The following is a 23,256-nucleotide window of genomic DNA, read 5'->3' as shown; positions in this document are numbered from 1 at the left end:
GTATCCCTGCTGGAGCAAGGGGCTTGGACTYGATGACCTCTGAGGTCCCTTCCAACCTTAAGCATTGTGATTCTATGAATATCAAGAGCACTTGGAACTGAGTCACTCTCCTTTTATTTTACTGTTAGCTTGCTGGGCTACTCTCTTCTCTCCTATGTCTTTTTTTTTTTTAAACAGAAAACACTGGAAAAACTACGAGCCAGGAAGAAACCTTTGAAATGACCTTGACTGACATAACTGAGACCCCCAAAAATTACTTCAGTTGTACACTCCAAAGATTGCACTGAAAGAGCTTCCATGAAGCARTGTGATTATGAAAGGGGTGGGAAAGTTGAGCTGTCTGGAAATCAGAAGTAAGCAATCACTGAGGTAACCAAGATGTTTTATTGACAAATCACTACAGACACTGATAACAGCAGCAACAGCTGCTTTAAAGGGTGCCTTCAATTAGGAAAATGAAGACATTGAAAAGCCTTTCCAGAGGTCAGTGTTTTAAAGGAAGTTCAGATGAATTTTTTTAAGAGGTGTATGGACATTTTTTTAAATAAAGGTCTTGTGATAAAACTTCACCCTGGTTGCCTACGAAATAGAGTAGTGCAAATGGTATTTAGCAAGTGCTAATTAATGATGTTGCTACAGCTGAACGATGCTTCCAAAGCAGCTGAGGGTTAAGGGAACTGGTTTCTGGAAAAAAGGTTCCMCTCCTTGAGCACTGTTAATGTTTTGCCCTTCCACAGTTGCTGCTTTAGAGCTGATGTACTTCCAAGTGCCAGTTCCTCTGGTCATGTTTCCTTAGCCCCAAGTAACTTTAACTGCAAGATGATTAGGGTGGAGTAGGAAAATTCAAGACTCAGCTGCTGCAGTCAAAAGTGCTGCCCAGGGACGTTGTGGAGTCTCCTTCTTCAGAGATCTTCCAAAGCTGCTTGGATGCAGCCCTGTGCCACRTGCTCCAGGTGACTCTGGAGGCCCCTTCCAACCTTAGGGATTCCATAATTCTAATTAGAGAAGGAAGCAGTAGAAACTGTTGATAAATAACCCGCATGTGGTCAAACCTCACASTGCCCTTTAGTTTTAGCTCTTCTGCAACACCAAGCCAGGCAACTACTTTTAAGCAGTCCCAGAAGGCAAGAATCCAGGAGGACAAGATGGACTGAACTTATAATGTTCTGCCTGGCCTGGGTGCTTTCATCCTCATTCCCAAATCCACTGCTTCAAATCCCAAATCCACTGCAGTAAAAAATCTGTAATGACTTTTTTTAATTACTGCAATAAGATGTCATAAATATAAAAACATGTCCTTTCTGTAACTGATTTAGAAGAGCTCTCTTGTTCTTCCTCAGCATTGCAGCAGGACCTAAGGGATGAAACACATCAGTATTAATTTTACTACAGGAAAAAAAATCTTAATTCAACTGTCATCTTTATATTAAAGCCTTAAGCCATGAACAAGGCTTTTTATAGTCCAAAGTGACTTAATTTCAAAGCAGAGTGTTGATACAAAAAAMCATTCAGGGAATATAAACATTACCACTAGCAGCTCTGATCGCACTCAGTTCCATTCCCTACTACCATGCAGTTCTTACAGCCTTCCAAAACTGCACTTCTCTTTCCCTCCCATCCTTCTGGATGCAGAARTCCATTGGGTTCAACCTGAAACCAAGCAGCCTCTTCCTGCAAGAGCAGATGCCACATGGGGTGGCCCCAGTGGACCTGTCTCCTCAGCAATAGACCACAGCACACACCGAGTGTCCAAGGCATCCTGCAGAGGATTTCTCACTATCAGGTCACTGCGTTAAGAGCTGCTGGTTCTTCAGCCACACAAACCCTCTTTGAGGTGACCTGGTTCTTTCAAACCCCAGTTTTGCTAAGAGCTGCTCTTACCTTCAGGCTCACTCTGGCTGCACTGATGTGTTGCTTCCTGCCCTTCTGACATGGCCAGTGACTCAACAGCAGACCCTAAGGATTAAGAGAGTCATATGTGGTTAATGGAAATGAGAAGCTGAACAAGTCCAAGGTGGGTGCAAAGCAAGTGGCCTTTTCTGCTCTCTGCCTTCCTGCCTTTGAGGAGTCCTGACTTCCAAAGTAACCCSAGAAGCTGCTCGAGGGCATTACAGCCCAAGGCTCCCATGAGGAGGTCCCATCAAAGTTGCTGGCAGAGCAAGGGGGCCCTGTCTCCCATCTCTGCCATTAAAGYTTTATTCCCAGCAGACCCAGTGCCACACACTGTGGCATGTCAGGAGTCTGGTGGCCTTACTTTGTGGTCATGTCCACAGCTTGCCAGAAACAGAGGCATCCTAGCAGCCTTGGTAATGACCAGCTACTCTTAGCAGCTTAATCTGGAATTCATCAACTTTCAGTATTTAGTTTCCTGTCTTTTTTCATTAAAGACTGTCAATCAGGCCAATTCACTTACACCAAGCTGGGCACAAACCAGCCTGCACTTCCCTAGAACTGAAGCTTCAGTGTCACTCCCAAGTTGGGTTCACGTGTTACTCTAAGTCATATGAAACCTTCTCAACTGCCAGGCGATTCGGCTCTTACCTGCCTAAGAAGTGATCCCCCTCCTCCTCCAGGCAATCCTCCCACCCAGGCAGAGCTCGGCTGCTGCAGTGTCCTGAAGTACCTGCTGGGAAAGGAAGCGTGACCACACGCGAGCCAGCGCGCTGTGCCAGTGCCCTGCGCTCACACCTCCTGCAGGCAGCAGAGCCAAACAGCCCCCRGCTCTGAGGGGGACCACAAATGTTTCAGCAGAAATACCAGGTTTCTCACACACAGCAGAATGAAAACCAACGATGCCAGATGCTGAACTACTGTAGCACTGYTTTTTGAACATCCCACCAGGAGATCACTGCTGGGTGCAGATACCATACAGTGCAACAGCTGCCTCAGTTTGTGAAATAAAAGTGTCCAATTTCAGCTCATTACATCACCAGGTGCCTAACCGTTACATGCAGGAGGTAATTCCAAAAGAGCTGACTGCTTATTACAAAAACTGTCATGCAGCAAAGAAGAAAAAACATCTACTATAACTTCACCTCTGAGGAACAGCTTCAGAAAGTATTTCTTGTGTATCTCCCGGCAATTCCTTTTCCTATAACATTTGTTTTACTTTATATTCTATTGCTAAATACCCAGTCATTTTAAAGGTCTGGTAATAAATTGGCTGAGTATTTTAGGAATTACAAGCTTGGAAATTCAAAACCAACATTGTGTTGCTTAGTATGAAACTAAGTATACACTTGACACAGAACAAAAATGCAAAGAAATTATTTATGAAGTTACTTTAGTTTCAGACAGACACCACAGAGCTGTGTTTTAACTGGTAGCTGCTTAAGCAAGTAATAGTAGAAACTCCTTTCTTCGGGATTAAAAGGGAAGGGCCTGTTCTGACTGATCCAAAAAAATAACAGTAACTAGAAAGTTTTTAGAAACCAAGTATCTTCACACAAGTYTGGCTTCCCTTTGAGCCAACAGTTCAACAACATGCAAGCTGCATTTGAAATCCCAGATCTCGCACACACCATTTTTTGACTCTTACCAAGCTTTTCCATTTGCATCTATTTCTCACAGCAAAAGYAGTCAGTACCTAAACAAGAACACAGGCTTTATTTCCAGCCCTAGGGTGTAAATTAAGRCTTGTCTTGCAGTTCTTATCCCACAGAGCCAACGAGCAGCTCAATGGGCAAAGCGGAACCACAAGTTTATTCTGTGAGGCGTTTCCAACGACACGAACCTATGGAAGAGATCCCATCGGGATAGACCTCAGTTTTTCCAGTACTATGATTTAATACCACAAATAAAAACCAATCAGACTGACCAGTTGCATTGCTTCAAGGTACTCAGGATACAAGTAAATTTAAAAAAATATTTGGAGAAGGATAGATAAGACACTAGTATCACCACACTCAGGAAAAGTGATCAGTACTTGGAAAAGATGAAGCAGTAGCGACGCACMCCCAGACACACCCTGTGCAAGTGCACTAGAAGGGGCATGAGATGCATAAAAAACACAAGTGGTAGCAACGTTTTTAGTGTGAAATGCTAGTGCTACTTGAAACGCCAAAACGGGAATAAACCAAGCAGATGCATTGGAATTGCAATTTTAATTAATGGAATTCTTAAAGGAATTTTCCTTGGAAAAAGGGAATAAATCAAGTAACAGAAACACCCCCCCCCCAACACACACACCCCATCAGTCAGGAAGAGATAGGTCTAAGTTTTGACTACTAACCTAGTAGGGGCTTCATACGTCTGTCAAATGGCTTCTTTATTTCTTCCCACATTGTTCTTTAAACCTGGTACCATCTACAGAAAAGCCACAGCATTGCAGAGTTAAGATGTATGCGTATATAAAACAATCCACAGCATTGCTGGAAATAGCTAAAAACCTTCCCTGATGACCAATCTCCCTGGAATTGCATCTACTTGTAGGCCCCGGTATTCACTATCCTGCTCAAATCATCAGCTCTCAAAGTCCCTTAAAAAAAAAAAAAAAACCAACAATTACACAGATTTGTATCTTTTCTGTTCACTGACAAAGCACAGCCTATGGAATATTCACCCTGGATGCCCACAATAAAGGGCAATGAAACGGACACTGCTTTCAGGTTTGTTCAGAAAGGCTGGTCTCATTCACTGTCTTCAGAGCAGTTGAACATTTTGCCAATCATCACCACAACACAGCAATTCCAAATGTGGAAGAAAAGTGGCTATTTGTTTTATTCAGCAACTCTGCCCCCTTCCAGCTGAAAGGGCTAAGATAGCTCAGGCTCAGATACAGATGCTACACACATAACACCTTGTGTACTTACATTAAAGAACGAGTATCTTGTCTATATTCAAATTAAATGCAAAAATAATAAAATGGATTCCAGTTTCAGCAACCCTGATTTCAGCAGCAGTCACCACACTCACTTACCAGGACATGAGGACAGACTCCACATTCGAGTCAGCTGCCTAAAAAGAAGAGAGGAAATTACTGCATCTGAAAATTAATTGCGCATTTCCTCATCACTTTAATAACTTTAGAAAGATTTAGGTATTTTTTTCTCAATAGGAAGCAGGTAGACAGGTAGGCTGCAGTCAAATTAGGCATCCTTAATGCCAAGAGTTGATGTCTCAACACAGAAATATTTCCTTTGAAGCCAGAGACAGAAACACAGACATTTTACAGGAGACCCCTAAAAGTCAACTAGTGGAATATACAGGAAATATACAAGCGAAGTCATTTTAAACTTGCAAAAATGCACTTTTCTAGCTATCTGTATCCTTTGGCAGGCAGCGCAGAGTCCAAAGCCAGCAGAACAACCTCATCTTTATTTCCCAGTAGCTCGTAGCTGTTTCGCTAGGTAACCCTGTTCCAGGCCTCATTGTCACCACTGCAACCACCCTTACAGTGAGGAAAGCACAACCTGTTGCTCCTCTAGCCACGTTGCTCCATTCCAGACACACCACAAGATGTGTCCAGCAGCTGAATAACGAGGCATAACAATCAACTTCAGAAAGTTTTACAGCACCTGCAAAATTGGTTAGGCTTAGAAATAAACTAACAAAAYGCAAAATACTCCACTAGCTGCCTTCTAGGATTTGAGTTTCCAAAGAGTCTTGTTCCACTTGGAAAATGCAACTTAAATCTAAGACTTGAACTCTCAAGTTCCCAACTATTCCCATCTAGCCAAAAACACCTATTGTCTCAATACTGCCCTTCAGTATTTCACCATTCCCCATTTCGGACATGCCACAGGAACTGCCCTTTAAAGAGACCAATTTAACGTTCACCAATTTAACTACTATACTTAATGCATAAAAACAAAACGTGAAATTAATCAGTGAAGAAAGTTTAAATTGTAGTTAAATGGTTAGAATTGGGTAGAAGTATCCAAATAAGAAACTTGTAATCTATTAGTTTTTGTAGCCTATTAGTTTAAGCAAAAAACTAAGGCTAAGCAGCACATGAGCACAAATGAYGCCAGCTGCTGAGCTGCAGCACTGCTTTTTGCACAGTCCCAGGAAAACACTGCTGCGTGCACATACCACAAAAGTGGTCTGATCATTTGCTGTGGAAATCTAAAATACTTCCCAAAGTAGCCCCAAATCCACATGCTGCAGCTCAGCACAAACACTTCAGAACTTACCTCTTACCACTAACAGGCTCAGGATTTTCCATGAGAGCAGTGAAGTAACAGATCTGCACTGGAGAAGGCCACGTAACAGTTGCAAGAACTGAACTAGTTCAAAGCAGCTGCAGGCACCTTGCACACTCGCCGGGGCAGAGCAGCTGGGCTCACGTGGAGAGGCTGGAAAGGAAGCAGTGTCCCCGGGTTACACATCTGTAGATACAGACCATGCAACTGCTGCCCTAGGTTCACTCACTGCACATATTCTACTAGCAGCTCAGTCAAATATTGTCCCTTCATATAAGTAACACAACTAATACGGAGAGATCAGCTGTGGGTTGCAAAGAAGGGTTTTTTTCTAAGCACTAGGTTCCAGGTTTTTGTCTACAGTAAGAGACAAAAACTGAACAAGTGCTGAAGATAAAACAAACACCTAAGTTCCCATCTACTACTCCACTATTTTGAAAAAAAAAGGTAACAGTATACACAAATCCAAGCTTTTTGGTCTTTGCTACATACTTACCCTGCTAACAACTGTCACCTTCCATTGTCTGCTTTTAGAGGGAAGTATAATTGGGACTAAAGGATAATTGCAGGGAAGAACTCAATATTAGATATTCTAAGAGCAATTCACACTGTGCCACAAACTTAAGTGTTATTAGTCAATACTCTYACTATAGCAAAGGCCAAAAGAAGATGCCCTGTTTACATCCTTACTTGAAAAAATACATATGTTCCTGGGAGGTACCACTGGCACACCCAGCCTTGGGTGCCTCAGGGCTTTCCATGTCAAAGGTATTTTGGTTTTCCTGTATTTCCTTGTTATTCCTAGAGTAATCCTGTAGTATTGGAGCCCTACATGGTATTTACCAAACCACATCATCACACAGTAGGTGGTTTCACAGCTTTAATGCACATAAAATCTGCTCTCTGAGGGGCCCCTCTGCTCCTGCGTAGGGAGGAAGAACAGACTSAAACAAGCTGGAATTCATGAAGATGGAATTCTACACTGGAAAGGGACCCAAAGCAGCAGCTGTAGGACACGTGCCAGCACAGACAGCAATGCTCAGTTGTCACCAGGAAACCAAGTGCACAGCAGTTCTCAGACTCCTTCACCTGGGAGTGCTCCAGGCCATGTCAGGAACAAATCGGACATTTTAGCTTGCCCTGCACCATTCACCACCAGGTCAAACCACATTATTTCTGCACAGCTTCTAAACAAAACTCACATTTTACAGGATTTCAAGAACTCCAAGTTCCACTTCTCCTTTAAACAGAGGTTCTAGTCTTCGTTAGGTTGGTAAAMGCAGGTATTGCACAGAACTCAATTCCATAAAGCTTCACATAAAGAAAATCTACACGGATTTCAAACACTGTCACAAATTCTCTTTAATTATGGAAAACTTAAAAAAAAACATTTTATAAATTAAACCAAAAAAAAGAGCCACCTGAAAGAAAAAGGAATTCAAAACCAGCTAACACAGCTTACCTCTGACACCAAGGAAACTGAGGAGTGTTCCATCTCCCAAGAGCAAGCTGAAAGTTAAAGAGAGATTAAAAGCCCCATCAGATGTAGTTGAAAAACTCAGGACACTCCAAGATGAAACAAGTTTCAGCAACCAATCTAACACTTGTAGCAAGCTCACTTTTCATGTCTACTGATTCAGTTCTAATCAGAATCAAAATTTAGTTCATTTCTGAGTCACTCAGCAGTTGAACAGCAAAATTCATCATGTGAACTACAGCACGAGCGGGACTCCACACACCACTCTGCTGTGCCTTACCTGGCAAGAGCCCTCTCCTGGATCCAGGATGAGTCCTTCAAGCCGTACAGAACATTTCTGATGCAGATGCCTAAAAGAGTTGCATTTAATCATTAATTCTGGAACAATATTAAATAAAATCTTCAACTACTGAAGAGGAAATTCTGCAGTCTTATTCCCTAAAGCTGCCAAGCTGTATTAATGAAACCTCAAGTTACCTTTACCTATATCTGGAAACCTAATTCAGAAGTACATAAGCAATGTACTCAGCCTCTCATTAAATCAAGATCTGTAGTAAGTCTCCTCAGCTCAACCACATTAAATAAAGTTAAAACAGCAGGTAGAGTTCATCTTTTTTGACAATATCCCTGTTCAGCATAGACAGCTCCATGTTAAGAAACTATTCCTGTATTTTGCTCTTTTCTATTGGTAGCTATCAGTTTAAGTTTCAGTTCTCTGAGTTAAGCTGCATCTCCCTTAAACACTGAGAAATAATCCCTCAAATAGCCCTAAGAATGAGCGAAGAGGATCTAATTTTAGTCTGTCAATGAGGAATATGGGCATAGAACCCTTATGGTTGGAAAAGACCTTTAAGATCATTGAGTCCAACCATAAGCTCCTCAACACTAAACCTGTTAAACCATCTCTGTAAGTGCCTCATCTACACGCTTGTTGAACACTGCCGGGGACAGTGACTCCACCACTTCCCTGGGCAGCCTGTCCCAGGGCTTCACTACTCCTTCTGTGTAGAAATTCTTCCTAACATCTAACCTGAAACTCCCCTGGCACAAGTTGAGGCCAATTCCCTACATATGCACATGTGCAAATCCAAGTGTTCTTCCATACTACACAGCTCAACTGCATGAGAAACCATTTGTACCTTTTTAGTTACAGATTATGCATGAGTTATGCAAGTTGTAAAAGCTGGTGTTTGAACAGGCTTGTCAGCCATGGAGTCACAGCTACTGGGGGAGGACAGCACAGAGCAGACAGAAGCTTTATTAAAGACATATTTAGAAAGACATTTTTAAGAGATACTTTTATTAAATGACATTTTCCCATAGCTTAAGTTTCACACACAAACAAGCCAAAAATGCTCACCTTAAACCAAATCTGGCTGAGTTCCTTGCTTCTCTTCAGAAGCACCATTTAAGGCAAGGCAGCAGCAAAAGGTCCATCCAGGGCAACCACCACCACCTCACTCGGGAGCTTTCTGCCCACTGAATTGGACCCTGGTGCAGCCAGAGCTCTCGGCGTCACATTCTTCACTTTCTACTTCTATCACTCCACTGGATTTTGCACGCTTTGTTTCTGACCTCGATTTTTTCTTGTTGGGGATATTGCTGCTTATAATGAAGCAGCTGTTCTCCTAAGTCAACAGAAAAGATCAGGTTTGAGATAGCTTGAAATAAATAAATACTCYGGTAGTAACTTCGTGAGCCTCAGAATTCTTCAGAGAATTCAGAGTCTACACATTCTAATATTATTTCATGGAAGAGCAAAAGCAACTTCCTCAAAGCAACTTCCTTCTGTATTACACATTAGGAACACTGGCATTACAAAGAGTGAGCACTGAATCCAAACTCAAGGAAGTAGGTTTATTAAAAATAGTAATTCTTTAGCATTGAAACAGAAAGAAGGTTAGAGAGTTTGTGAAGTTAAGGAGTATTTACTTACCACTACTCTGGCATCAAAGACCTCTTGAGTATCAGAATCCAAGCTSTTATCACTGAAATGCAAAATGCAAATCAAGGTTTATACTTTCTACAGTAACAGTCTAAAGTTTGTATAGGCTGTGCGTAACAGAGTCCCCAAGTCTCTCTTGATGTGTATGGACGTGCTATAGCTTGTTAAGTATAGAATAATTCTGCTTCTACACTAAGTTGTCCTAAAAGCACCAATTCTGATCACAGATTTCTATCCCAGGTAGAAACACTGGCAGAACAGAAAGTGTTCAGCAGTAGTAAAATATTTAGGATGACAAAACAAATACGTTAGCAAGTCAGCAAGACACAACACCAGCAGCCACAATCAAGAAAATAGAAGAACAAGCAACAAACTAGCAGAGTAGATAGGTGGGTTTTTGCTGATTCTGTAGAAAAAAATGAATAAATAATCTCAAGCACAAAGCTACTTTCTACGACTCTTCCCTTTTTTTTCTCTGAAGATAGCTAGGACCCCACAGAAACCATTCCACACTTGCCACAAGCAGCAGAGGGAGGGCTGTTTCCACAGCCATGGCTCTGGAAGTCTCCTAAGACCAAGTCTGTACAAAGACAGGCCAAGCTGGGGCAGCTGATTTGCATTCCTCATGTTGAATGTTGGACTCGGCGCCTTTCTTTTTTTCCCCTCCTGCTCTTTCATCTGAGTACAAGCTAATGATTATTTTACAGGCTCAGTTAGAGGCTTTTGGCTTATCACCTACACTGTATAGGTGATAACTGAACTGTGGAAGAAAAATAGATTCTAGACTCTCTTATATTGGACTATTACATATATTTACAGTAGGAAGCCAACATACTGATTTCTTCATCTCTATGTAAGAAAAAAATATTTGATCATGAAGACTTTACATGATACTACAGAATTTTGACTATAAAGGATATTCAAGAATGTTATTCAATCTTTGTCATAAARCCTTCCACTTCTATATGAAGAAACAACAGTAGAATTGTTACAGAATCGTAGAAGTTCTCACATGGTTTCTACCATTTCATTTTAGTGAACAGACCATAAGRAAAGCGCCTCAGATTATACATATCCCATTCTACAAGCAAGAAATCCCAAGTGGTTTAGTAGTTTTGTTCCCCCAATAAATGGGGATTTTGATCAGATTTGCATATCCAGATTACATAATGTATTTATATAGGTTAGAAGGACAGTATAGGAACTGAACCTGAACTTTCAACTTGGCCACAGCATTACAAGCAACTATGCTACCCCCTCAATTCCACTTTATAAAATGTAAACATGAAGCAAGCTTCAGAAATACCTAAGTCTATCCAACCTGCACTGTCCTTTACAACATGCAACGTGTATGAAACATACATTCACACTGAAGAAGAGGGCTGATAATTTTTTAACTACTTAGGTAATTAAAAAAATAACCAAATAACTTACTCTGTCTCTTTGATAGGGGAAATGGGGCCTTCATCATCTAAATACTTGTGTTTCCTCACTGCCAGGCATTCCCTTTCCAAGTCTTCACTTGCTTCAAGATTTTTTAAAGCCTTTTTGAGATGTTCTTCATATTTCAGCATTTCAATGTACTGGAAAAACCCTTTTGCAGCTGCTTGCTAAAGGGAAAAAATGCATCAGGCAACATTTAATTACCACTAAAATAAAAAAATAAGGCAGTTATGAACTGAATTTTAATACTGACACCCTTGTGCCTCACTTTTTTTTTTCTTCTTCTTTTAAAGACTGGGAAGGCTGTTTAACAAGTGCCCTCTTTACCAATCTGTTTCACAGTTCAGTCAGCTCCCTTCCATCAAGCAAAAGCTCCACATACACAAATGAAATTCACTATCTTAAAATAAGTAGAAAAAAAATATTTTAAATAAAACATTTCCCCTACAAGCAGAGGACTCACCTCATAGCCAAGCACCATCTTTAAAGGGATATGTTTCTTCCCATAATGTTTTTCAACAAAAGGAAATTGAAAGCCTCGATCTAAAAGCCTTTTCTTTTGCTCTTGGGGAGATGCTGTCAGTGGGGGCCTCCCCATAGGCATCTGGGTGCTCTCATATCTTCTCCTTCTCTTCTCTGAGCCACTCCTATATTTCCGGTGTGCAGCAGCCTTAAATTTCTTTCCCCTGAAGTGATAGGCAAAAATGGCTTTCAAATTGAGACTTGACTTCTGCTGTGTGGCTGTTTTAGATGATTTCACTGGACCTTCAGAGGACAGAGAAGAATCTGAACTTTCAGCACCAGACACTCCTGCCCGTTGCTTTGAAGGCTGAGATCTCACTTGTTGCTTGGAAGGTAGAGCTGAGCTCTTAGTGGGGCTTTCACTGCCACTGGAAGCACCAAGATCCCTGAAGGAGAAGTAACACTTGCAGAGGACTGTTTACATTTACAATTTATCAGACATGAAGTATTTCAAGAAACCAGAGAAGACTCACGTTTCTGAAGCACTGCTGTCCAGGAGGTGCACGACTGAAGCAGCTGATTTACGGCCACCATCAAGCTCATCTGGGGATTTCTCAGCAGGGGTGGCACCCTTCTGCCCAGAGCCTGAACGCCCACTTTGTGTATTTACCTCACATTCATATACCTCAGGTAAATCTTTCTGCTCAATGAATATCACATCTTGATCAGAATCAGAAGCCTGGGATTCCTCTGTATCAGTCATGTTTCAATTTGCCCTAAAATCAGTGAGAATTCAAAAAATTCATAATTACAAAAAACATTAATCATATAACAAGCCTCCACCCACTCCATCTAATGTGACTCATTTATCAGAGCAAACTGTGAGGAAACCTGGACAGATTTTTGCTATGAACTGCAAGCAACTGAACTAGCCACCAGTCAAATTTCCTAACAACAAACAGCRATATCTCCCCAAAAATGTAGTTTCTTATAGTCCTTGTGGTTCAACTGCCTAACAAGCAAGGCTAACTCCTGTGCTGCATCAAACTGTTCACCAGCTTGTACAGGGCAGTTCCAGTGCCTCCAGCCAGAAATCCCACAGCTTTGGACAACCTGTTACAAGGTTTTATCCCACTCACTCCTAAGGGACCAATTTTTCCCTTTAACAGGAATGCAAACACGTGGCCAGCAACTTCTTAGAATTGCAAGATACGGGTAACACATGCAAATACTCGCTTTCCTTTATTTACCATCATTTCAACCTAAGCAAATGCCAAACTCCATCTTTCCCCTTCTGTTCTCCCCCTAGTCCCACAATACCTAAAGCCCCTTGGTGCTTTAAGTCTTATCAACCAGGTGTTCGCTGTCAACCCACATGGAAGCTAACCAAAAAGTTCATTTCCAGGTGAACCACCAAGACAATCCAATTTACTCTCCAGCCCCCCAAGGCTACACAGAAGGCTCCCAAACACACAGCAGAAGGAACCTGCCTTCCTATGCAGCAGCCTGGAGCCATTTCACTGGCTAGCTCCTTACTTASTCACCCTGGAGCACTACAGTGTGATAATTCTTCTGGGCTGCCTACAGTTTCACAAGTCATTCACACTTTTCTCAGTAACGTTTTGAAAACAGTAACAGAGTTTAGCTGAAAACACTACAAGAAAAATACTATTACATGTTTAGGTAACTGGCTGCTGCCATGAGCGGCTTCACATTTCAGACTACTAGACTCAGGTGAAGAGCAACAGAAGATAAACATATGCAAGAGGAAAGCTGAAGTCTAGAAATAGAGCAGATGTCTACACAGACTAGCAGAACATGAGGACAGCAAGAAAACAGCACAAGTGCTTCCARGCATTACGGACAGGCGCAGTCACCACTGCTCCATACAGTGAGACCCACATCCTCCCCATCCTGAGCAGATAAATCCATCTCAGGCCTATCCACAGACCACAGCCTAGGCATCCCAAGCCTGCTGAGCCCTGCACCAGCCACTGTACGTTAAAGCAGCCCGCATTAGGACTATTTTAAGCAAATGCATCACTCGGCTGTGCAAGGCAGAACCTATTTTCTTTTTTCCCTCGTGAAAAGGCAGGCTCGGAGGCAGCTGTTCACAGCCGCTCCCATCTCCCGGGGCCCTCCCCCCGCCGGCTCCAGGCCGCGCGGGCATCTCGGCGCGGCCCAACCGCCCCAACGGCCGGGACGCGCCCCGGCGGGCGCCGCTGCCGCCACCGCGGCGCTCCCCGCCAGCGGTGACGGCCGCACGCGGAGCCCCGGCGCCTGCCCCGCGCAGGGCCAGGCCGGCAGCTCCCGAGGAGCCGCCGCGATGGCGGCGGATGCGGCGGCGCCATCACCCACCTGCCGCCGCCCGCCGCAAAGGGCGCGGCGGCGCCGCCCGCGCGCTTACATAGCGCCCGGCTCTCGCGAGACGCGCGCGGCCTCACGGGAGGGAGGGAGGAAGGGAAAGAAAGGGGCGGGCTCGGTGTCGCTAGGCTGCCGCCATGTTGGGGGTGGCGGGGGGCGGGACGGGGAGGGGCGGGATAGCGGCTCCGCGGGGCGGGCAGCGGCGGCAGCGGCGCGAGCGGCCGCAGGTAGGTGCGGAGCGGAGCGGAGCGCGCTGCCGGGACCCGGACCCGGACCGGGACCCGGACCGGGACCCGGACCGGGACCCGGACCCGGACCCTCGCCGGGATCCTGCGCCGCCGCCGCCAGGGCACCTCGCGGCCTCTTTGCCCCGTCCCCTCGCCCTCCGGGCGGCTCCGGGCTCCCCCTTCGCCCTCCTCGCGCCCGCAGGCGCCGGCCCGGCCCCGCTCCGCCGCCCGCCGTGCGAGCCCCGCTGCTGCCGGCGCCGCCAGCCCCGGCTCCGCTCCCGCAGCGTCACCCCCAGCCTCCGTCCGGGGCCGCTTTCCCTGTCTGCTTCCCAGGCTGTGTCCCCCTCTGGCTTCTTCCCTCGAAGCTGCCTGAACTCACGTTCTGCCACCAAGCCCGGCCCAAACCTCACGGCTCCTGGCAGCGTTTTTCCTGACCGCTCTTTAGTCGAGCTCCCCTTGGTAGAGCTCAGCCGTCTGAAGTCTCTGTGGGTCTTGGATCTTGTCGTACCAGCCCAGATCTCGCAGGAACTTTTCTTTACTGCTCTTCCAACTTGTAAAATGGGCGCAGCCTCYCATTTAGGCCTCCTTTCCTTCCAGGTCGACTGCAGTCTAGCAGTCAGTCCAAGGTCCTTTCTGTTAACTCACTCTCCACATGTTCCTTGCTGCCTTTCTGGATTGCAGGGAGTTGACTACAGTTCTCCAGACAGCAGGTGGTAATCCAGGTGTAACATCTAGCCCTGATTGTTTGAGCTGGGTCTAAGTTTTGTTTCTGCTTTGTGCACAGCAGCGTCTTTAGTCTGGACTTTCTCACCTTGTGTCTCTCACAGGCTCCTTCTGGACATGACAAAAGGTCTCTGACAGGGTGGCAATCATTTAAAGCAATGCTGCCAGAGTTTCTTCCAGCTTTCTTTTACTGTATTGCTCCCTGTTTTGTGTTGAGAGCGCCCTAAATGTAAAATGTTGGGGTCTAATTCACTGCGACTGACGGAAGACACCTAGTCCAGCCTGTTGCCTCCTCGCTACAGTCAGAGGAGGGAGTCGCCTCATCAGCCTGGCTCTGCACAAGCTCCTCTCTTTTCCCCCTTCTCKTTTTCTCCTGTAGTAGCTGGGGACGGCTGAACTCTGAGCACAAGTACCTCAAGTAACTGCTATAATCTCCCAGGTTTTATTTTTTATTTTTTCCCCTCCTATGGACCCTTCGTGTTTCCTTTCTGCAGGCTCTAGAGGGCTGTGGCTAAGGACTACTTTTTCCTCACCTCCAGGTGTTTGTTTTTGACAGTCGTAAATGAATGATATTGTTAAATAAAAGTTAAAACTACGCATAAACAGATCCCTGGCATTATAATCCCTGCCAACAAAAGTTCTTCAGATGAGGAAATTAAAGATTTTTTTTTAAAGATATTTACCCATAAGATAGGGGTAAATAGGGTCCAGTTTCACTGTGTTGTGTGCGGCAGGCAGGGCCCTAAGGAGTTAATGATTGCTGGGGCTGGTTCAGAGGTGGTGTCTAATCATCTGTTTCTGCCCTGACCTGGTGCTTTGCCCTAGTACCTGACTTGGCTGTTGCAAGGCTGACTGAAGTCTAGTTCGTTTAAACAGAGGCTCAGAAACCTAAGTTCAAAGCAAAGCTTTTTGTTGGGAGCCTCTTGCTAGGGGATTCCACAAGCGGTGTTGGGACTTGCTGTTGTTGTCTCTTGTCTTGAGAAATGCTCCTAGCCTGCTTGCCCCTGGAAGGRGGAATGTGCCCAATATCAACTGCAGACCACGGCACAGCGGAGGCTGAAAGTCCACAGCAGGTTCTGCTGCAAAAGTAAACATCAAGGAAGGACCTGGGGAGGCAGCTAATGTGCTCAGAAAAGCCTGGGGGGTTGTTTGCTCTTTTCTTTTTCTTTTTTTTTTCCCCCAAAACAAAAGCCTGCTTCAGTCTTATAAAGGACAGGTAGCTTAGTGATTGTCTCAAGGTGATTTTATTGTAGGCTGTGTTTTGCCTCTAACCAGTTGTAGGCTTGAGGACTAGCATGTGTAATTCTGTGAACCTGCTGTAGGGTAGAATTACAGTTCTACCCCCTCTGCATTCTTGAGTGAAAAAGCAAAATAAGTCACGTATCAAAGAACAGTATGGAGCTAGAAGCCAGTTTTAATTATTAAACCATTATCCTTGTTAACAGGTCAGTTATTTCTAGAGCTTGGTGCATACGCCATGACTTCTGAATAGAAGAAAACTGCACGAGTTAGGAAATGGCCAAAGTCGAGAGGTTTGCTTTACACGTTCCAAGCTTGGAGGAGCTTGCTGGAGGTAAGTGATGCGGTGGGCAGCTGTCTGCACACTTAAAATGTGCCCTTCAGCCTTATGTTGAAGCTCTTGCCGAAACCTTTCCATAGCAGCTACGCGCAGAATGCTTCTGTTGCTAGCACGATGAAATGTAAAGAGAAACACTATTTTATCTCTGCTTTATCATTTCTTTAAAACTAACAAATAAATAAAAGCTCCCTAAACCATCAGGCTCCCTATGCCATCAGGTTCTCTTTAAAACAGTGCAAAACGTGCAGTAGTTTCACAGCAATAGACTGAGGTTATTGACACAGATGGGATTATTGGCCTTCCTGTCCATCCTGTATTAATCTTTCTTTTTCAAGGCAACTCTCAGCACAGCTGACAAGAAGCAGTGCAGTGTGGCAGGCTGAGAGCTGCAGGTGGTTCCTCTTTTAATAGTTGAATTAGAACCAGGGCATGGGACGCTATTTAATTTCTTTTTGTTTATTTCCCCATCACTTTCACAGAACGTTCTCATGTACTATAGAATACCGCTTTTCTTTACCCTACTGGAAAGGGTAAGGAAATTCCTTCTGTTTCCTGCAACAAATATACTATAGTTTTTCTTCTGAGAGATTCTAAAGTTCTGCTGCTCACCCTAACCTGTGTTAGTTTGACATTTACATGATTTGAGAGCATATGGTCCTAGCAGATGCTTCTTGGTGCTTTTCCCACTCAGAATTGTCCAAGGCTGCTTGTCGACCTCTGAGTTTGCTGTGATTGCGGTAGAATAGGGTACAACAGTAGCAAGAGAGTTGGGTAATCAAGCATGATTTTCCTTTCCTTTTTTYGTCTGCCTCTTCTGAGGATCCCCTATAAGCTGCAAGTTTTGTTGCTGTTAAACTTTTGGATATGATTTGAGGAATGGTATTTTCTTCTCCACCTTTTCTGAAGGTACCAAGATATATTTATAAACCTGTCAAGTACCCTCTGCTGATCTTTGTGGTCAATGGCTTGGTAATTCTTCTCCCCAGTCAGTAGAAACTGTATGGAGGAAACAAAGGCACAGTCAGGAAAGTCCTCTGAGGAGACAAGGCACATCACAAACTGGGGTTTCTACTGCTTACTAAGTTTACATGTTGAGCACAGCTTCTCTGTGTTCATCATCTGYCTTGTTCCTCAACAGTGGCACTTGCCAGAAATTCTCCACATGAGTGGAAACATGACAGTCAATATCCTGTGAGAGCAGAAGTTTCCAGGCAGCAGAGACAGTTTGAAAACATAACCAAGCAATTGCAAGCAGTCAAGTAAATGTATTTAAAGAGGTCACTGTAATTTTGTCTGAAACCAGCTTCCTCCTTTGCCGTCACATGAGCTATATGAGCATGCTTGCTCTTGTGAAGGAAAACCATTGCTCAATGTCATTCACATTAATCTATGTGAGCTCCACRCTGCACTGCTCCTTGTAGCCCCAGAAGCAGGCACTTACTGTAGTTCAAATAAAAGCTTGGAAAAGTCTTAAGAGAATTAGGGTGATAGTTCACAAGTCTCTGAAAAAGCCCTCGCTCTCCTCTGTGGTTCTAATTTAGGAAACAATTAAATACCCATAGAAAACATCATTTAAATTGAGTTACTTATTTTTAAGAGTGTCTTCCGTGAAAAAGATGTGCATCTTGTTATTAGTAATTTGCCAATCTTTGAGTATTTTGGGATATTTAATGAGCGTTAGTAGCACAAACAATTGTTTGTCATTTTTCTTTATTACAGTTTTGCAGAAAGGGCTTAAAGAAAACTTTGCTGATGCTCAAGTCACTGTTGTAGACTGTCCTGATCTGACTCAGGAACCCTTCAGCTTTCCTGCTAAAGGTAACATAGCATTTCTGTCTTCTGCTGGAACTTCTCTGGTTCTCTATACTTGATTCAGRAGGAGGAGGACAGGTTGTTTTTTTCAGATAGCCAATGTGTATGAGATTAAAACTACATTTTATTCTTGAATTTGCTTCCTGGTTGGTATATGAGCAAGAAGGGGTCATTCAAGTACTTGTCACCATTTTTTCTTAATTTATGCTCGCAAGATTCCTGCAGACTTCGTTTACTGTACACCTCATGATTTGGAATTAAGTTATCTTCCAGACGGAGGTTTTTTTATGTTTGTGTTACTCCCTTCTGGGATTTGGGGATTTCAGTTTCCCTTAGGGAGTTTCTGTTGTGTCCAAATTGCTGCCATTCATCTATTTCTGAAGTGAAACTCTTCTTCTGAGTGGGATTCATTATCTTTAGCTGTGTAAAGACAGACATTAGCTGTGTAAAGACAGACAACTGGTCCGTGTAGTTCTTTGGTGTGTTAGACTGCACGTGCATTTAAATTTCTTAGGGAAAATGTTTTGCCAAGCTAACTGGCTGTGTTCTTGCAGGAATCTGTGGGAAGCCTAGGATAGCAGATGTGGGAGGTGTTCCTTACCTCCTTCCTCTTGTACAGAAAGAAAAAGTGAGTTCTSTCATAGCTGTGGTGTTTTAATATGTTTGTCAAAAAAAAATGCAGTGTCTTATTGCATTTAAAAGCAAAACCAAAGAGCATCATACTATAATTTTCTACTTAGCATTGTACTCTTAAATTATTACTCTTGTTACTCTTATAACTTTCTACTTATAATAAAAGATAATTGCTTTMCAATGTCCTCTGAGATTGTCTGACCTGAGTTAAACAAAAAAACACATCAGGTAATCTTGCACGTCTAGCCTAAAACATAGACAGATTCTCTATATCCAGCTTGGGAAGAGTGTTCAATGTAGTTATCCAAAATACTAACGAGGGTGTTGTGAATTAAATGCATCTACAAGTTATTGTAAACAAAGTGACAGGTCCAAAACAAAGTGCCACTCTAAAAGGGAAGATTTGTGCTGCTTTTGCAGGTTTATGATCTAAATGTAATTGCAAAAGACATAGAGTTGCCTGGAGCTTTCATTCTTGGAGCTGGAGCTGCTTCATCCAGGATTCTCGGAGTCAATGCTGAGGTCAGTAAGTAGAAGTGTCGTGATTCTCAATTAATTAATTCATGAAAGTATCAAAACAGGAGAGCAGTATCTTACTGGGTATTTCTTGTTTACAAAACAGTCATTTAACAAACACCTTTCYCGTCAAAAGCATATAAAACACATTAAAAGGAATTCACATGAGGCTCGTGCAAAGAGGTGCTTTGTACCAATAAAGATTGGTTTTAACTTGTAATCCTCCAGAAAGTGATAGCTTTGTATCAGAAATCATGTTTGTTTGGGATTCAGCAATGGTCAATCGACAACCTGACCAGAATTTTTAATGCCAGAATTTAGAAATGGCTGTCAAATCACTTGGAAATGGCTTTAAAATTGCTTTGTGTCTTTTGCCCTATTGGGCAGCTGTGTTTTGTTCTTCTGAGCTTTAAATGACACTCCGGGCTAGGTCACTTGCTATGTGAGAGACAGGAGATGAAACTACTGCTTATGGAGGCCGTGGCCAGGCAGTCACTTTAAGCACGGGTCTCTGCTTGGAATTTTAATTAAAAGTTAAATTGGGAAGTGAGCAAGCCTTACACAGCAGCCAGGTTTACCCTATAACTGATCACATTGAAGTTAATGGCTGTTCCTACTGCTGATTTCAATGACATCTAGTGAGATGTCACCCTAGTAGGCTCATTTTTGACAACTTTCCAAGAATTTTTCACTGTTCCCTGCTGCTGAATTCTGGCCATTTCCTTTTGATGGATTTTGGGGGATGAAATCAGTCCATTTTGGAATGTTTTTTTAGGTGTTCATCTTCACAGAGCATTAAATTTAAATTTTGCAGAAGGAGTAAAACTGATTTCTGGAGTTTTCTACTATACTACAGTATCAATATTGTTAAGAAAAATGTACAGACTTGATCCTGAGAGACGGAGCTGTGTGATGAAGGGCATTACTTCCTGGGGTCATGGTCCAAAGCTCAGCCTATATACCTGAATTCCGTGGATGCGACTGATTTTTACATCTTGTTCTTCCCAGTTTATCCCTATTGTTCAAGCTAAGAGTGACAAGAAGCCTGCTGTGAATGGGAGCTACATTGCTCAGATAAACCCTGCAGATCAAGGCTGCCTGCTGGAGAAGTACAGCACTAAATACAGCGACTGTGAGTTTGGGCTCCTGGCCAACCTCTACGCCAGCGAGGGCCAACCTGGCAAGGTGAGGACCCGGGTCAGAGGCAGCTCTGCTTGTAGAGCTTTGTGACCAAMGGGAAGCTTCTATTTCAGTGTTCTCCTGTCACGGTGATAACTTGAAAGTAGAAATTGCAGGAGAGAAATAATATCCCAATACAAGAACATGATGTTGGCCCGTGAGGGGRGGAATTGGTGCAAACAAAGTGGCATTTGAATTTCTGAAGGATTAGTAGCAGTAGAGTGTTTCTTTTTCATTTTAAATAATCCATTCAAATACAGTCCAAAATAGTAATGACTTAACATTATTGTTACCTGATAACCGGCTTTTGAAAATCAGGCCTGTGCACTTGTTTAGGCCTTAGCAGAAGTGCTTTTCCCAACAAGCTTGCCCAGTATAGTGCAGATGGTGCAAACACAAATGGAATGCTGCATGGAAACTGAGGAGTCTTCTCCATTTCCCAGAGTGTCCTTATGAAGCCAGCTGGTTGGTTGTTTATACCATTTCTCACACATGAACAAATGACTTGCTGCCCAGCACCCTTCACAGGGAAAACTCGTGTTGCACAAAAAGCTGGGAAAAAGTTGGTCACATATTGGAAGGATCTTAGTGTAGCAGTACATGTGGGGAAACTCACGCTTTGAGAAAGTAATCCTGGGTTATAAACTTGGGAGAATTTCACAGCAATTTATAAATGTGTTCAGTATCTGAAACAGACCTTTGCAGGCTGTTGTTGCAGAAGAGAGTGGTACTGAATGACTTTTATTCTCCAGGTTATTGAAGTGAAAGCAAGTGGAAGAACTGGGGAGCTTAACTTTGTGTCATGTCTGAGACAAACTTTAGAGAAACACTATGGAGAAAAAACAGTTGGGATGGGAGGCACTTTCGTCATCCAAAAAGGGAAAGCAAAGATTCACATTATGGTAAGTTGCTCTTAATTCATGTCATTCTCTGTCCTGTTGAACACAGAAATATAAACCAGGGTGTAACATCCTTGTGCACTGACTCTGTTGTATAGTTAGAAATTTGTGCACAAACAGCTAAGGTAAACAAGTATATTAAAGAAAGAAGCTGATGTTACCAAACTACTGCTGCTATGTTCCCTGATTGTAATGCTATCAAGTTCCCATAAATCCAAATTCAGGATTTCAATTAGCAATAAACTCTCCCATTAAGTATCTGGGCAATATTTTGGTCACTTCCATTTCTAGCATAAACACTGCAGAGCTTGTGCAAGACAAGAAGAATTGTGATGAAAGCGAGGAGGGGAATAGTGAAAGAAAGTTACTSGAGAAAAGGTATCAATGCAAGTAACTTCTCTCTTATAAGCACTTGTTTTTGCTGTAGCCTCCCGAGTTTTCTGCCTGTCCTCTGAACACGGATGAAGATGTGAATAACTGGCTCAAATTCTTTGAAATGAAGGCCCCACTGGTTTGTCAGCCAGTGATAGTTTCCCGAGACCCAGTGAGTTTCTTTTCTCATTTTTATGAATTTTGTGTACAAGTGTTTGTCTCCCAATGCCAGCTGCACRGTTTGTGTTCCATGCTGGCCATATCCAGAGGAATATCAAGAGTATGGAAGCTGAGTCAGACAGGGGTTTGTGTAGTTCACTTTCCTAAAACTGCCTGTGCTGCTGCGGTGAGGAAATATGTGCAATATCTGGCTCAKAATTGCTGATGCCCCTTGAACCTGAAAACCCTCATGAAAGACATCTCTTCCTTCACAARCATTCGTTGCAACAGCACACAGTCCAGGATAAAAGAATCTGTTTTATGAAAACCATCAATACGTTCCTCAGGAGGAACGTTTACTTAAACGTAACCAAGAAACCACAGACATAAATGTCTGTAATATAAATAACAATGCACTGTAGGTAATGTGAACAGTAATTCCTCCCAAGTTAAATGGGTCATGATGCTCTTGGAGGATGTGCTCTGGGAGGAGGGGGGTGGAATTTGTTGTGCTTTTGGTCTAAGCCTAAATTCTGTGCATCTTCCCCAAATCTGGGTGCTTGGGAAAGGGTCACGTACAGCTGCTCCCCTGGGAACTAGTGGTACGAGTGCAGTGAAGGCAGCTGGGCGATTCCCACGGGAAGCTCCACAGCATGTGGCTGTAAGCCTGTGCTTTGGAAAGGCCGAGTCCTCGCAGCCCCTCTGGGGAAGGCCGAGGTAGGAAGGCGGTGCTGCCAGGCCTGTCCTAAGCGCGTCCCCATGTGTGTCGGCAGGGCTTGGACCTGCGCGTGGAGCACACGCACTGCTTCAGCGCGCACGGCGAGGGCGGCCACTACCACGGCGACACGACGCCGGAGAGCGTGCGCTACCGCGGCTACCTGCTGCCCGCCGAGCTGCTCTTCCGCATCGACCGGCCCCRCGACACGCACGCGCTCGGCAGGGACTGAGCCGGGCCCGCGCCCGGCGCTGCCGCACGGCCCGGCCCGCCTCGTCCTCTGAGGGGAAATGCTGATTTTTATAATGCTTCCAATTAGGCAGCGCTGCCTGCTGTCCTCACAAACACTGCAAGAGCAATAAAGYGCCAGCTTTGCGGATTTTGAGAAGAGGGGGGTGTGCAGAGTTTCTGTGTGGCGGTTGTGTCTCGATTGCAATGSGGATTTAATTGCAGTAACAATAGACTATATTGAGCATCTACCCGCTTGCTGTTTGCTTGCTCTTTCTGCACAGCCAAGACCGACACGGGGGWCCTAAAAGTGAGTTTAAGCCTGCCCTTATAATACCCTTAAAAAGGGCATTTTCCAGCACACCACCCCAAACGGCGCT

At 43.9% G+C, this 23,256-nt stretch overlaps 3 protein-coding genes, 1 long non-coding RNA gene and 6 other non-coding genes across 12 annotated transcripts in view; 2 read left to right on the top strand and 8 right to left on the bottom strand.

The window, feature by feature from the left end:
* The window catches only part of CEP295 (centrosomal protein 295), a 36,226-nt gene extending 35,703 nt beyond the window's left edge, over window positions 1-523 (top strand). The window contains exon 28 of the mRNA XM_026052937.1: window positions 178-523. Within this exon, the coding sequence (XP_025908722.1) occupies window positions 178-222 (45 nt within the window). The 3' untranslated portion in view covers window positions 223-523. The remainder of the gene's footprint in view (window positions 1-177) is intronic.
* A 49-nt stretch (window positions 524-572) lies between these two features.
* On the bottom strand, window positions 573-4,486 carry LOC112958992. Of its 2 annotated transcripts, none has more exons than XR_003251549.1 (4): window positions 4,232-4,486; window positions 2,542-2,623; window positions 1,882-1,956; window positions 573-1,354 (listed from the first exon to the last, which is right to left on the bottom strand). It is a non-coding gene; the product is annotated as an uncharacterized LOC112958992 (long non-coding RNA). The 2 variants fall into 2 exon arrangements; XR_003251550.1 differs by lacking the exon at window positions 4,232-4,486 and adding an exon at window positions 3,539-4,035.
* Window positions 2,738-2,876, bottom strand: LOC112959020. The gene has a single exon (XR_003251556.1). It is a non-coding gene; the product is annotated as a small nucleolar RNA SNORA8 (small nucleolar RNA).
* On the bottom strand, window positions 3,635-3,767 carry LOC112959022. The gene has a single exon (XR_003251558.1). It is a non-coding gene; the product is annotated as a small nucleolar RNA SNORA18 (small nucleolar RNA).
* A 121-nt stretch (window positions 4,487-4,607) lies between the features above and the next one.
* LOC112959017 lies at window positions 4,608-4,680 on the bottom strand. Its single transcript, XR_003251553.1, has one exon. It is a non-coding gene; the product is annotated as a small nucleolar RNA Z40 (small nucleolar RNA).
* Window positions 4,681-5,352: 672 nt separating this feature from the next.
* Window positions 5,353-5,485, bottom strand: LOC112959021. Its single transcript, XR_003251557.1, has one exon. It is a non-coding gene; the product is annotated as a small nucleolar RNA SNORA1 (small nucleolar RNA).
* A 785-nt stretch (window positions 5,486-6,270) lies between these two features.
* TAF1D (TATA-box binding protein associated factor, RNA polymerase I subunit D) lies at window positions 6,271-12,349 on the bottom strand. 2 transcript variants are annotated; one of them, XM_026052938.1, is made up of 7 exons: window positions 12,004-12,349; window positions 11,472-11,916; window positions 11,000-11,175; window positions 9,557-9,608; window positions 8,981-9,248; window positions 7,901-7,970; window positions 7,613-7,652 (listed from the first exon to the last, which is right to left on the bottom strand). In XM_026052938.1, exons 1-5 carry the CDS (start codon window positions 12,231-12,233, stop codon window positions 9,078-9,080), a joined length of 1,074 nt encoding a protein of 357 aa, XP_025908723.1. In that variant the 5' UTR covers window positions 12,234-12,349; the 3' UTR covers window positions 7,613-7,652; window positions 7,901-7,970; window positions 8,981-9,077. The 2 variants fall into 2 exon arrangements, 1 of the variants encoding a protein (XP_025908723.1); XR_003251548.1 differs by lacking the exons at window positions 11,000-11,175; window positions 11,472-11,916; window positions 12,004-12,349 and adding an exon at window positions 6,271-6,296 and having other exon boundaries at window positions 7,606-7,652; window positions 9,557-9,627.
* On the bottom strand, window positions 6,404-6,532 carry LOC112959018. The gene has a single exon (XR_003251554.1). It is a non-coding gene; the product is annotated as a small nucleolar RNA SNORA40 (small nucleolar RNA).
* Window positions 7,785-7,856, bottom strand: LOC112959019. Its single transcript, XR_003251555.1, has one exon. It is a non-coding gene; the product is annotated as a small nucleolar RNA SNORD5 (small nucleolar RNA).
* Window positions 12,350-14,046: 1,697 nt separating the features above from the next.
* On the top strand, window positions 14,047-23,050 carry CUNH11orf54 (chromosome unknown C11orf54 homolog). The gene is made up of 9 exons (XM_026052935.1): window positions 14,047-14,061; window positions 16,230-16,357; window positions 18,083-18,181; window positions 18,730-18,803; window positions 19,229-19,330; window positions 20,333-20,509; window positions 21,256-21,405; window positions 21,830-21,946; window positions 22,707-23,050. Exons 2-9 carry the CDS (start codon window positions 16,300-16,302, stop codon window positions 22,878-22,880), a joined length of 951 nt encoding a protein of 316 aa, XP_025908720.1. The 5' UTR covers window positions 14,047-14,061; window positions 16,230-16,299; the 3' UTR covers window positions 22,881-23,050.
* The last annotated feature ends 206 nt before the right edge of the window (window positions 23,051-23,256 follow it).

Source organism: Nothoprocta perdicaria, unplaced genomic scaffold, assembly GCF_003342845.1.
Source record: "Nothoprocta perdicaria isolate Ctin4 unplaced genomic scaffold, notPer1 scaffold_94, whole genome shotgun sequence".
NCBI classification, from domain to species: Eukaryota; Metazoa; Chordata; class Aves; order Tinamiformes; family Tinamidae; genus Nothoprocta; species Nothoprocta perdicaria.
This window is presented reverse-complemented; position numbering and strand designations above follow the sequence as displayed.